The following is a 12,500-nucleotide window of genomic DNA, read 5'->3' on the forward strand; positions in this document are numbered from 1 at the left end:
TCTAAGGTTTTTTTGATATCGGGGTGATATGATTTATGGCATTTCAAATTACTTTTATTAAGTTTGTGTAATAGGTACCCCTTTTCAGTAAAATCTCATCATATTCCATTGGCTATATATTTACTATTTTAAGGTTTCAAAAGATACAGCTAATTTTTGCATTGTCACAGATGGGTGTGTGATAGTTTTATTGTGTGTTTTATTATTTACTTTTTTTAATGATTTTCACTCGGTTTGAAATTATTATGTGATTTAGAGAAGTTAGTTGTTTGGTATATAAATTTTCTCTAAAATCATATGACAGAGAGCTGTGACAATGGAATTCCTTAGCCTGTTGAAAGTTACATTTACAACTTTCTCTTTCCTGTCATGTTATTAAAGGAACAGTCAGTATTGTGTTGAAAAGCTGAGTGTTCATGTGCATGTACAAGTTATTTTTGAGGTTTTACTGTGAATTCGATTTCATGATAAATTTTTATCTTTTTTTTATTTGCTTTTAGGTCATATGCAAGCAGAGCTGATACCCCTTCTTTTGTACCAATTTTAGAGATTAATTTCCTGGTGTTTTCTTCTTATTATGTTCATTTTCGCTTGTCAGGTTTACTCTTTATTTGCTTCCTCAACTAATCTCATGTCTATGTTATTTGCCTCTCTTTTTTTTTTCTTTCCTTTTTCTCTTTTGGTTTATGATATGCAAGAACCTGTAAAGCATGGTGTGTGTGTGTTTTGTCTAAATATACACAACGACGTGCCGGAGGAAACGAAGGAACTTATTTGTTTATTCAAGTTTCAAGGGAAAATTTAATATACAGAAAACATTGTAGTCTTAAAAGGAATCAGTGGCTACATAATGATAAAACGTATAAAAAAGTATTTATTTGTGTTCAATGATAAGGTATATTATTAGAAATCAAGATGCTTACCTGAATACTGATATCTGGAACTTCACTCATGAGATTTGTTTTCATGTTGTTAATCACTGTAAACGTAATTTAAAAATAAAGGAATGAAAGTAACCCTAATCTCTGTTTCCATTTTAGGTATAGAAACGGCTTAAACAGATAGTTAAGATGTATCTAAACAGTTTGTAATGTTATCATGTCTAATTCATGTTACATTTCTTTAAAAAGGCTACATGACGGTGGTATTACTGGAAACTATGAGTGTAAAGAAATGGGCTAAACTTATCTGGGTTTTAGTTTTATTTACATACTTTTTCTCTCTCCATTAATCTCTCCATCTGTCATTTATTTTGAAGTTTGTTTCTCTTGAGTTTTGTTTTTGTTTATTAATTTTTTTTTTCTCCCAGCAGGTTCCTGAATTTCCTTTACTACTAATTATTCAAGGACGTTTCTCTCCCTCCTTTGACTCTGTTATTTTTTCATCTTAGTGTTTTTTTTTCTGCACTTGATCTGTTCTCACCCGTTTTAAAGTCAAGCTCATCGCAGTTTATTATTGCAAGTTTGGGAGTATCTTTACCTGATTCAATCGTTAATTACAAAAAAACAGAACTTTTATTATTATTATCATTATCGTTATTATTATTATTATTATTATTATTGTCTCGGAAATGCGATGAGTTTGCACAGGAAGATGAGAATGGATGCAGCTGATCGGTGCAGTGGTAGCGTTACACATATTTCCTTTCTTCCTTTCTAACTGTATGTCACTGGCAAACACTTTTCTCTGTAGCGAATGTGAGCCCCCGCCTTGCAGCCATTGTACGGGCTAACGGCCAAAAACTCCAGGCCCTTCTTAATTATTTCTTTGGTAAGGGTGCTTGTACTGTGTGGATGAAAATGCATGTTAAGCCTCGTCCATTTACGCAGGGAATGGAGGGAGGTTCTCAGTCACAAGATCTGTTTCTCTCGACTGGTGGTTGCTGTTGTTGTTGGTGTCGTGTGGAAAACCCATTGCTCAAGTATTCGGAGGATGAATAAAGCTCAGACTGATGTGCTTGACATTCAGACGTTGATGATCGGGGGTTTCAGTAGCCGTTCCTGTTGCTGGGGGCCTAAGACATCTACAGATCCTTGAACAGTTGGGTTGAATCTTGTGTAAAATGGTATTAACATCTTAGGTAACTGGCTTCTCTAACTACATAGAATTACATTTAATACAGTTAAGAGATAGAAGAAAAAAAATCTCTGTGGCCATATAGTCTAAATCTTAAACAAGCTGTGATATGATGAATATACTGTGGCATCATATACAGGCTTGCTTGATTTAAATAGCATATTGCCAAGTTGCTGATTAAATACCAGAGACTCAAAAGATTCACGGTCCTGCCCTGTGCTGATGCTAGATACAAGTGAAAATTCTGACACATTTCATTACGACTCTGTTGGAAAAGGTATGAGTGAGAATTTATATTTTCACAAGGCAAGATAAAGTTATGAATGTTTAGAAATCTTTCTTTATCAGATGTCGATAAAGAGTAGAGTACATTAATTATACATCCAGCCTTGTGAAATTATTAATTTGTATTCATATCCATTTCAACCAAAAATGGGTAAAAAGTGTGTAGTTTTTCACAGTCCATTTTGCAATGATCTTTGAAGCTGTTTTTTTTTTCTTAGTTAACAAGAAGTAAAGAACTAAAACTAAGTGCAATAAGAAACTTGCATCTGTCTGAAAATAAGGGAAAAAATCTAGTCTTAAGAATTTTGCATATTGTGTGAAAGAGGAGTAGACAATAGTTATATTTTGGCAGTTGAAGCTGGTGTGATTTTTATATTACATTTTTAACTGTGTAATAGATTGCATGGAAACCTATGTAGCATTCAGCATACTCAGGTAGAATTACTGACATAATCAGCTTTGGCTGAAGCAAGTTACAGATAAGGGGTAAGTACAAAGAAAAACATATAATTTGCAATGTATAGACTCTGTGACTAATTTTCATACTTTTGAATCTGTAATGTACAATACCTCACTTGGCATTATATATATATATATATATATATATATATATATATATATATATATATATATATATATATATATATATACACATATATATATACATATATATATACATATATATATACATATATATATACACACACACACACACACACACACACACACACACACACACACACACACACACACACACACACACACACACCACACATGCACACACACACACACACACACACACACACACACACACACACACACACACACACACACACACACACACACACACACACACACACACACACACACACACACACACGCCATTTCAAAAACTGAATTATCCTTCCAGGGAATGTAAACACAGGTTACAAAATAAGACGTGTAAAACAACAGTTCACTTAATCCTCGAAGATTCTTTATTTTGTCTTCTGTTGCCAAGATTAGGAAACAGAAAAATATTTTTCAAAGACTAATAATGTTTGAAAGACAGGTATAAATATGACCACTTTAATATATGTGATTATAAAACATGTGATTAATCAAGTGTATTGATCTTTAACGAGAGGTGTCTGCTGGCATAAAACAGACATTCTAAAACAAGGTTCTATCCTTATTGATGTGTCACACTCTTCCAAAAGTCCATGTATGAAGACCCTCCCCTTCTTTTTCATAGCTTTTGAGTTTTGCGGAATAAAAACCATTGTTTCCTTTCCCATGTAAACATTGCTCTTAGTTACAGGAAGATTTTATGTGCAGTTCATTTTGAAAAGGTACAAAGAGGAAGAAATTAAGGATAGATGTCTTTGTCAAGCCATAAGGTTACAAAGGCATCTTATCCAGCATTAACCTTGGTTTATTGGCTCTGACATGAGAGCTCATCATTCACCCGTTAATTACTGAATCTAAATCACCAGAGAGCAATGTGATTCGGTTGGTAAGAGAAACGGGACTGCAGCGTGTTCTCTCCATCTTGGACGCGTGGGAGAAGATTGAGCGGCGACACCAGGTCAAGGTCATTAAGGGAATACTTGGCACTTTGTCACACATGTGTGATTCCAGTAAGTATTTGATGAGAAGAAATGGGGGAAAAAAAAGAAAGTTTGGTGAATGTTGATATTAATGACTATGAATAATGGTGTCCTGTTTTAGAAGGGGATATATTCTTTTTTTTTCTTTAGTGTTGATATTAGAAAAAAATATTAATATATCAAACATCTGCAATTTTTCAGAACATGGTCGAAAAGCTGTGGTGGCACTTAATGGTGTTGAAATCACACAGCGTTTCATACAGTCCTGTCCAGCAGACAAGAAGTTTGACAATAACCTCGCAAATGCCACCAACGTTTTCCTGAAGTGTATCAGCAAAGGAGAACTACCAGTGTCTTCCAGCTGGGGGGCATTCACCTTCCAAGTGCCAAATAGGGAGGGATCCGAAACAAGCTCAGGTAAGGGGGCCAGCAGAGGGCGTTAGGTGTCAGTGTGCAGCAGTAAGTCCATGCTGGGAGGGTGTCAAGAGGATGTCAAGCAAGTTAGGGGGTGTGGAGGATATTTAGCTTTTAAGAGGTGTTTTCCATTAATATTTTTAAAATCAATTTTGACAAAACCATATTTAGATTATTGCCTAAATTATCCATGTCTTCCTGTATATCATTTATTACTTTGTTGAGGGGCACAATCTGTTATACAAGTGTTCTCTGTTTCTCCTTAGTATGATTTAAAAATTGCAGTTAGCTACATAAAATAAACTATAAATCATTTTCAAAAATACAACTCATACATTTACATATTCCATAACAGACAGGTCCCGCGAAGCAACTCCAGGCGTAGATATGGATTCTTCAGATGAAGAGGCAGAAGAGGAAATCGAGGATGAAGAGGAGGACTTTGAACTTTCTCAGGACTTCAAAGGAATAGATTTAGCCTCTGATTATTGCCCACAGAAGCCGAGAATGGAGGAACTGGTGAAATTAGCACACCTGTTCCCTGAGCTTTTCAATTTCCGCATTGCCAGCGGTACAAGGTTTAAGGAAGTTGTAGTTCCAATCAGAAGAGGTATGTAGAGTATATCTGTTTCTCTCTTTTTGTTACATGTGAAAGAGGGTCTTTGTATATTCATTAAGGTAATAACAATTTCAGTAATCCTTTCAAAGCAGTGATATTCATGTTCGATTAATCATTAAAGGATAATCCAACTGAGTAAAGAATGTCACTGAGCATTTCTAGCACTTTGAACATTTTTCTCAGTAGTTTCTTTATGATACAACCACATTTCAGGTGCCCTTAATGATGTGATCCCAGAGAGCCACAATGAGCGTTACATAAGAGCCTCTGACTGCACGCGGAGTATTATTAACTTCGTCAAAGTGGCTTATCCTGACATGGTTGGTGCTCGTGGCCCCAATCACTTAGAGGAACTCTATGAGAAGGACAGAAGAGTGTGCAGGCAAGTTTTGAGAGGAAGGGGGTAGGGAGGGAGAGAGGGAGAGGGAGAATTGTTGGGAAATTTTAAGATGGGATTTCCTTAAGTATTTTATTAGACATCAGTTCGAAGATATTGTCTAGGAATGTGCTTGGTTTGATATTTATTATATATCTCATTTTCTTAGATATTAACTCAAACTTATATGATTTATATGATATATAACAATTTTATGAGACTTTAGTGTATTTTCCCTTTAATTTGGTTAAAATATGACCTTAAACAGTGTTTTCCCTTCTCCATTACAGGAATAAGGCCATTGCAACTGTGGAGAGAGTGCTCCATCCAGAGGTCTACATGGAACGTGTTGTGTACGACTTAGACTACCTCCTGGAGTCAGAACATTCGAGACGTCTCATTACCCCGAGCAGTAATAACAGCAGGTGAGAATGTTATTATTTTTTATTGTTATCTACAAAAGGAAGGTGTATTTAGATTTCATTAATTTTTTATATTCTGAGATATTTAGGGTTTGAGGAATATTGGCGTGTATAGGGAGGGGAACTCCACCATGGGCAACCTTTTGTCCCACACACAAATATATTTGTGTGTGTGTATTATATATATATATATATATATATATATATATATATATATATATATATATATATATATATATATATATATATATATATATATAAATAAATATACATATGCATATACATATACATATACATATATATATATATATATATATATATATATATATATATATATATATATATATGTATATATATATATATATATTTATATATATATGTATATATATGTGTGTGTGTGTGTGTGTGTGTGTGTGTGTGTGTGTGTGTGTGTGTGTGTGTGTGTGTGTGTGTGTGTGTGTGTGTGTGTGTGTGTACGTACGTGTGTGTGTGTGTGTGTGTGTGTGTGTGTGTGTGTGTGTGTGTGTGTGTGTGTGTGTGTGTGTGTGTGTATGTATATGTATATGTATATGTATATGTGTATGTATATGTATATAATATATATATACATATATATGTACATACATATATATATATATATATATATATATATATATATATATATATATATATATATAAATAACCTGGATTCACCCATCCAGCCCTAGTTTCCATGAACCTCTATAGATCCCTGTTAACTGTGGTTATTTTTCACTTTATTTACTTATTTAATTATTCATTTTCCCAAAGAATAATCAAGAGGAAACACTACTCTTCTTTGTGAAATCTTTCCATTACATTTTTTTTTTTTCTGAAATATTGTTTAGTTTTTATTAGATCATAGAATATGATTTCATTGTAATGAGCCACATGTTATTCATAAGTGTAATGTGGCTTTCCTCTCTATTAGATCTCTGGGTAATTGGGATGAGAAACGCGTTGGCAAACGTGACGTCTCGGTCCAGCACTTGAATTTTGAATCAAGATTTGAGAGCGGCAATTTACGCAGAGTAATTCAGGTGAGTTTTGTGACGATCATTTCATTTTGATATAATTTATATGTGTGCTTTTATTTTTATTATTATTATAATTATTATTATTATTATTTTTTTGTCTCTTACTCTGTTGGAGTTTCGTATTTAAGGAGAGTTTGGCTGAGGTGTTGAAAATTTTTCTTCTTCCATTTCAGGCATCAAATACTGAATATGATTTGATTCTAAATGCTGATGTTAACTCCTCGCATCACCACCAGTGGTTCTATTTCGAAGTCAGCAATATGGAGGCACACACACCATATGTCTTCAATATTATAAACAATGAAAAGCCAAATAGTGAATTCAATTATGGTACGTTCCATTCCATGATATAACGTCCACAGTTTTTTCTATATGTATCAGTTTTTTTATATGCATATTCCATGACCAGGCTTTTTCTTAATTTGTCTTTTAAACCATGAAGATCAAAATTTGTACAAACAGTATAGCTAATGCACCTGTCGACCATGGCATTCAACCTGATAAAACCTCATCTCCAGTACTCTACTCTTTTTAAGGCTGTCCTTTGTTCTCCCCATCAGGAATGAAGCCGGTCATGTTTAGCGTGCGTGAAGCCATAAAAGGCAGGGGTGCTTGGGTCCGCACAGGGACAGACATCTGCTACCACAAAAACCACTACTCGCGGATACCGAAAAGCCACGATAATGTGCGCTTCAAGAAGTCGGTCAACAAGTGCTATTATACAGCTACCTTCACCGTCACTTTTCCTCATGCTTATGACGTGTGCTATTTAGCTTATCATTATCCGTACACATATACACAGTTGCAGGTATGATTTTTGGATGATTTTGTTTTCATGCTTTGTGAACTGTGACAATTGCTTCAAGTTGTGTATATTTTGATTTAGAGAAATGGATTTTTTTTTTTTTTTTTTTTTTTTTTTTTTTTTTAAGAATGTTAGTTACGGCTAATGCCATAGTTATTCCATCCGTTGAGCAGATATTGATAATATATTACCGTCATATAACCTTTTAATGATGGAAATTACTCTCTTTTAATAGGCCTACTTAAATAAACAAGATTCCATAGAAAGAGCAAGTGATATCTTCTACAGTAACCAGTCCTTATGTCACACACTTAATGGGAATCCAGTCCCCCTCTTGACTATTACTACCAAAGAAAATGTTAAGGTAAGCAGTGTAGGTTATTATGTAGGTGTTATGAAAATATAACCTTTTTTTCTGGCTATATTGTATTTTTCTTTCTTTGAAATATATATATATCTTTTTATGATGGTTTTAGTTAAATATGATACTGATGATCAGCTTTAGCATGTCTCCAGACAGAAAAATACACTTTCATTCTGTTTTTTCTTCTTCATTTTCTTCTTCATCAGGAAAAGGAAGTGGTATTCCTGACAGCGCGCGTGCATCCTGGAGAGAGCAATGCCTCCTGGGTCATGGAGGGCATACTGGACTACCTGCTGACGGACACAGCTGCATCGCGTCTCCTGTTGCAGAACTTCATTTTCAAGATTGTGCCCATGCTCAACCCAGAGGGCGTCATCCATGGAAAGTAAGTACTCAAGGAAGGTTTAAGGAGTGTGTGTGTGTGTGTGTGTGTGTGTGTGTGTGTGTGTGTGTGTGTGTGTGTGTGTGTGTGTGTGTGTGTGTGTGTGTGTGTGTGTGCTCTGGATAGTTTCATCGTCTTGCTATTATTATAATTATGTTGTTATAAATATGTTCCACCATATGAGAGAATCTAACACACTGCATGTTAGCAACTCCAACTGCGAGAGCTTAAAGTTGATGCGACATATCCTCTTTCACATGATTTGTGTATTTATGAAAAGGAAGAAATCAAAGAGTGGTACCTTTATACACATGTAATTAACAATGCACCCTCAGAAACAGTAACATAACAAATGCAGAATAAAGAAGTGGTGGAGTAGGATCCATGTTATAATGCACTCATGGTTTAGATTGTTGTTGATTTACAAGAAAGTTGATTACTCTGTTATGGAGAACCAGAATCCTTAAGAGCCCAGCTGAAGGTCTCCTGCCTGCTCAGAAGTCTCACGTTTGCAGTGGACGTTTCTTCAGTAGCCTCTGCATCAAAATCCTTTGTGGGAGGCTGCAGCAGGCGGAACTCGCTGTTCATAGTTGCTGGGAGGATTTCGTTGTTTGCAATCACTATAGGCTCGCTGGCAGTTGCTTCAGGTGGGGACGTCACTGGCACCTCTTTTGGATCCTGTTGAGGAGGAGCTTCTACGGGCATGACTTTGACGTCTGCCTCGGGTGAGATTGTAGTTGACATGAGCTTTGCAATGGGTGTTGATGTGAGCTGGTCATCTCTTGGCAGCGTCTCGTTAATTGCGGGTGGGTTCTGTGTGTCCGCTGGCTGTGTCTGGGGGTCACTCTGTACGACACTCGTTGGGGTAGGAATGGAAGGGCGTCTCAAAGGACTAACTGGGCGGAGAGATGGACTTGCTGGGAACCCGGGAATGCCAGCTGTTGTGTTGGTGCTGCGTTAGGGAATACCATGAAAATTAGAGCATTTCCTGGAGTGAAGATAGATGCCTAGATTGACAGACAAATAGATAGATAGACAGATAGTAGATGATGGTAAATTTTATTTCTATAATTTTCATTTCTGCACTTCCTTATCTCTCCTTCATGCTGGTAGTGAGTGTAAGTTAAATGTTGAATGCTGTTGTTCATATGCATATATAATGTGTGTAATATTAATGACTCCTGGTCTTTTTGAGCATCAGAATTAAATAAATTGTTTTCGATTGAATACTTAAGATACAGAAAGCTATACTTAAATATATTTTATAATTCCCTAGAAGCATTATATAAAATGCAGTGAAGGGTTGGAAATTAAGCTCCTTTTTATTATTATTGTTAAAATAACCTAATTGACTAATTAACAAAAAAAGTTGTTAACCCATGCAGCAAGGCAGCACATGCAAGACAGTTTATTGAAATTTGCTAAGGCAAGCTTCACCTGGGCCACATACACATGGCCCAATCTTTAGTAGCTAATAAGAGTTGTCTCTTGTGATCATCATAACTGAATGAGTATTGTGGAGGTCAGAATTTCATTTTCGTACTCTAGTTGCCTTGGAGAAAGCATCAGGGATACCTTCTTCACCAGCTTGCCAGTGGTTGATGGTTCCTTTCTAGGGAAGTGTGTCTGTTCTCTCTCCTGGTGGCAGTGGGACTCACTGCCCTCTTCACAGTGGACATCATAGATAATGTTTGTTATGAGCCATGGCAGAGTTTGGGAATGGCGTTAACACACCTTCATATTAGGTGCAGAGTGTGTCAGTGGCTTTGCCTTTTGATATCTATGCACGCATCCTCTTTGTAGACCTGCAGGACACTGTCCTGTCTCATGGCTTTTACTCTACATCTGTAGACCCCTAAACTTGCTTGAATGACCAGCTCATTCAGCGCTCTCCCCTACTATAATGGGCATGCTTTAAAATCTCTCTATATAAGATAATGGTTACAGTTACAGTAATATGGTTACAGAAAGGGGTCCTAATTGCACTAGGAGAATACATGCAAGCCGTCTCTAGCAAGATAACGGTTATAAACGAGTCACCGAGGAACAGTGGTAGTACCCAAATGAGTGGGTTTAAGGTTTGCCCAAGGTTAAGAAGGGCATTAAGTTGTCAATTCCATAGTCTTTGGACAGAAAAGCATCATCCAAATTCGTGATGCAGAACAGATGATGATTATAGATGTAGTTTCTTAGTTGGGTATGGTGTTCACATTTATGACCTGCGGGACCTACAAGCCAGATCAAGCTCTCAACAATTGGTTTGGTTTAGTCTTCGCTGAAGATGGCGGTAGTTTAAAATTTACCTATAATAATCCCACATTCACCTCGTGCAGTGGGAGACACATGCAAGCCATTCCCAGCACCCTACAAATAGCCTGTTTTAAATATTACCTGCTCTTACCCCTGTGATGCACGGCGGTTTGTGGTCACGTAATTGTAGTAGAAGCAACGCGTTTGTTCACAGATAAAGTGCTTGGGGTCCATGCAGTTCTGGGGAGACCAGGTGCCCGTCTGGTGGCTCATACATGACTGCTGGGATTTCCTGGTGGAGTAGAAAGTCGGGAGGGTAAAGGGGGTGTGGTTTATTGTAAGTGGGAAAACTTTAAACAGTTTGAGAGATAGAGATTGTACTAATACAGGGTGCTTCATGTGGCGGTACTTTGCACATTTTATGCAGCGTTTGCTACCGTGCACCGCCATGTATAGAAACTCACGTGAGGGGCGGGCCACCTGCACCCCAGAAGTTGAAAGTGTTGTTGAAGGGCTGGCCAGTGCTCATCCATATCCACATCTCGGAGCCCAGCTGATTGCCGCTCGTCCAGTATTCACTGTTACCGTAACCTTTGTGCAGAAGATGGGGATATTTAATTTCTTTCGTTTAAGAATTATTCAACATACACACACACACACACACACACACACACACACACACACACACACACACACACACACACACACACACACCTATCCATATATACATTGCATCATTCAAAAACTGAATCAGCGACGCACAAAACAAAACGCTAAGGGAAAAAAAAGAAAAGCGATGCACTAAAGCTAATCAAAGCGCTCACGATGACCAAGAAAAAAAAATAAAAAAAAACATAAAAGCATTTATCCCTTACCATTGTCACTGAGGAAACTGTTGATGATCTCGGTCTCCTCGATGCCCTGGAAGGAGAGCAGCTCCATGCCGATGGTGTGGCAGTACTCGTAGGCGAGGAACCAGTTGAGGGACGGCGAGTACGGGGAGGCGTTCGAGATGAAGTAGCGGGAGTCGGCGAGTTCCACGGTCTGGATTCTCTGGCCTGTGGGGTGGGGGGAGAGGGGAGAGATGAGGGTGGGGAGATGATGGGGGGGGGGTTGGCAAGAAGAGTTTGGGTTTTTGATTTTTGATTTTATTTTATGTTATTTATTTGTTTATTATTATTTTTTTTATTAATTGTCTAATAAATGTCTAGTTTCTGGATATGCTGTGTGTGTGTGTGTGTGTGTGTGTGTGTGTGTGTGTGTGTGTGTGTGTGTGTGTGTGTGTGTGTGTGTGTGTGTGTGTGTGTGAAAAGGAATGTTGATAGATGTAGAGGGAGCATTTGGAGAATGTTGAAAGATAATGCAAGGATGTTAAAGTTGCAAAGGAAAAAAAAATATGAGTGTCGGCGTGTTGCAAATTGCGGAAGGATAATTGAAGAATACTGAAGGTGTATTGAGAAATGCAGAAAGTGTTGAAAAATGTTGAAGGTCGATTGAAAAAAAATGTTGGGAGTAATATTAGACATTGTTGTAAGTAACTTGAACTAAATTATATAGAATTGAAAGCAAATGACTGCAATTAATTGAAAAATTTTGGATTATTATTGAGTGAATGGTATTAAAATAGTAATGGGATATATTGAATTCAGAAGCCAAAGTTTGTTCATCGTTTCCTGTTCTATCGTATCATTTGATTGAAGTTATAATGCGGTATATGAGACATTGAGAAATAGGTAAGTGTCAGAGTGAGAAGAAGGAGGAAGGAGAGAGTGAGAGAGAGAAAGAAAGAGAGAGAGAGAGAGAGAGAAAGAAAAAAAGAAAGGGAGAGAGAAAGAATGAAAGAGGGAGGGAGAGATAGAAAAA

General features: G+C 37.0%; 2 protein-coding genes across 2 annotated transcripts in view; one reads left to right on the forward strand and one right to left on the reverse strand.

Moving 5' to 3' along the window:
• LOC119573382 (cytosolic carboxypeptidase 1-like) overlaps positions 1-12,500 on the forward strand; it is a 61,103-nt gene that overhangs the window by 26,362 nt on the left and 22,241 nt on the right. Inside the window, exons 7-16 of the mRNA XM_037920614.1 lie at positions 3,837-3,980; positions 4,152-4,367; positions 4,720-4,974; positions 5,197-5,365; positions 5,650-5,784; positions 6,731-6,839; positions 7,010-7,166; positions 7,397-7,644; positions 7,877-8,005; positions 8,212-8,390. Of these exons, the coding sequence (XP_037776542.1) occupies positions 3,837-3,980; positions 4,152-4,367; positions 4,720-4,974; positions 5,197-5,365; positions 5,650-5,784; positions 6,731-6,839; positions 7,010-7,166; positions 7,397-7,644; positions 7,877-8,005; positions 8,212-8,390 (1,741 nt within the window). The remainder of the gene's footprint in view (positions 1-3,836; positions 3,981-4,151; positions 4,368-4,719; positions 4,975-5,196; positions 5,366-5,649; positions 5,785-6,730; positions 6,840-7,009; positions 7,167-7,396; positions 7,645-7,876; positions 8,006-8,211; positions 8,391-12,500) is intronic.
• LOC119573383 overlaps positions 8,686-12,500 on the reverse strand; it is a 6,854-nt gene continuing 3,039 nt past the window's right edge. Inside the window, exons 2-5 of the mRNA XM_037920615.1 lie at positions 11,513-11,695; positions 11,102-11,228; positions 10,789-10,929; positions 8,686-9,339 (exon numbers count right to left, since the gene is read on the reverse strand). Of these exons, the coding sequence (XP_037776543.1) occupies positions 8,832-9,339; positions 10,789-10,929; positions 11,102-11,228; positions 11,513-11,695 (959 nt within the window). The 3' untranslated portion in view covers positions 8,686-8,831. The remainder of the gene's footprint in view (positions 9,340-10,788; positions 10,930-11,101; positions 11,229-11,512; positions 11,696-12,500) is intronic.

This window comes from Penaeus monodon, chromosome 5, assembly GCF_015228065.2.
Source record: "Penaeus monodon isolate SGIC_2016 chromosome 5, NSTDA_Pmon_1, whole genome shotgun sequence".
NCBI classification, from domain to species: domain Eukaryota; kingdom Metazoa; phylum Arthropoda; class Malacostraca; order Decapoda; family Penaeidae; genus Penaeus; species Penaeus monodon.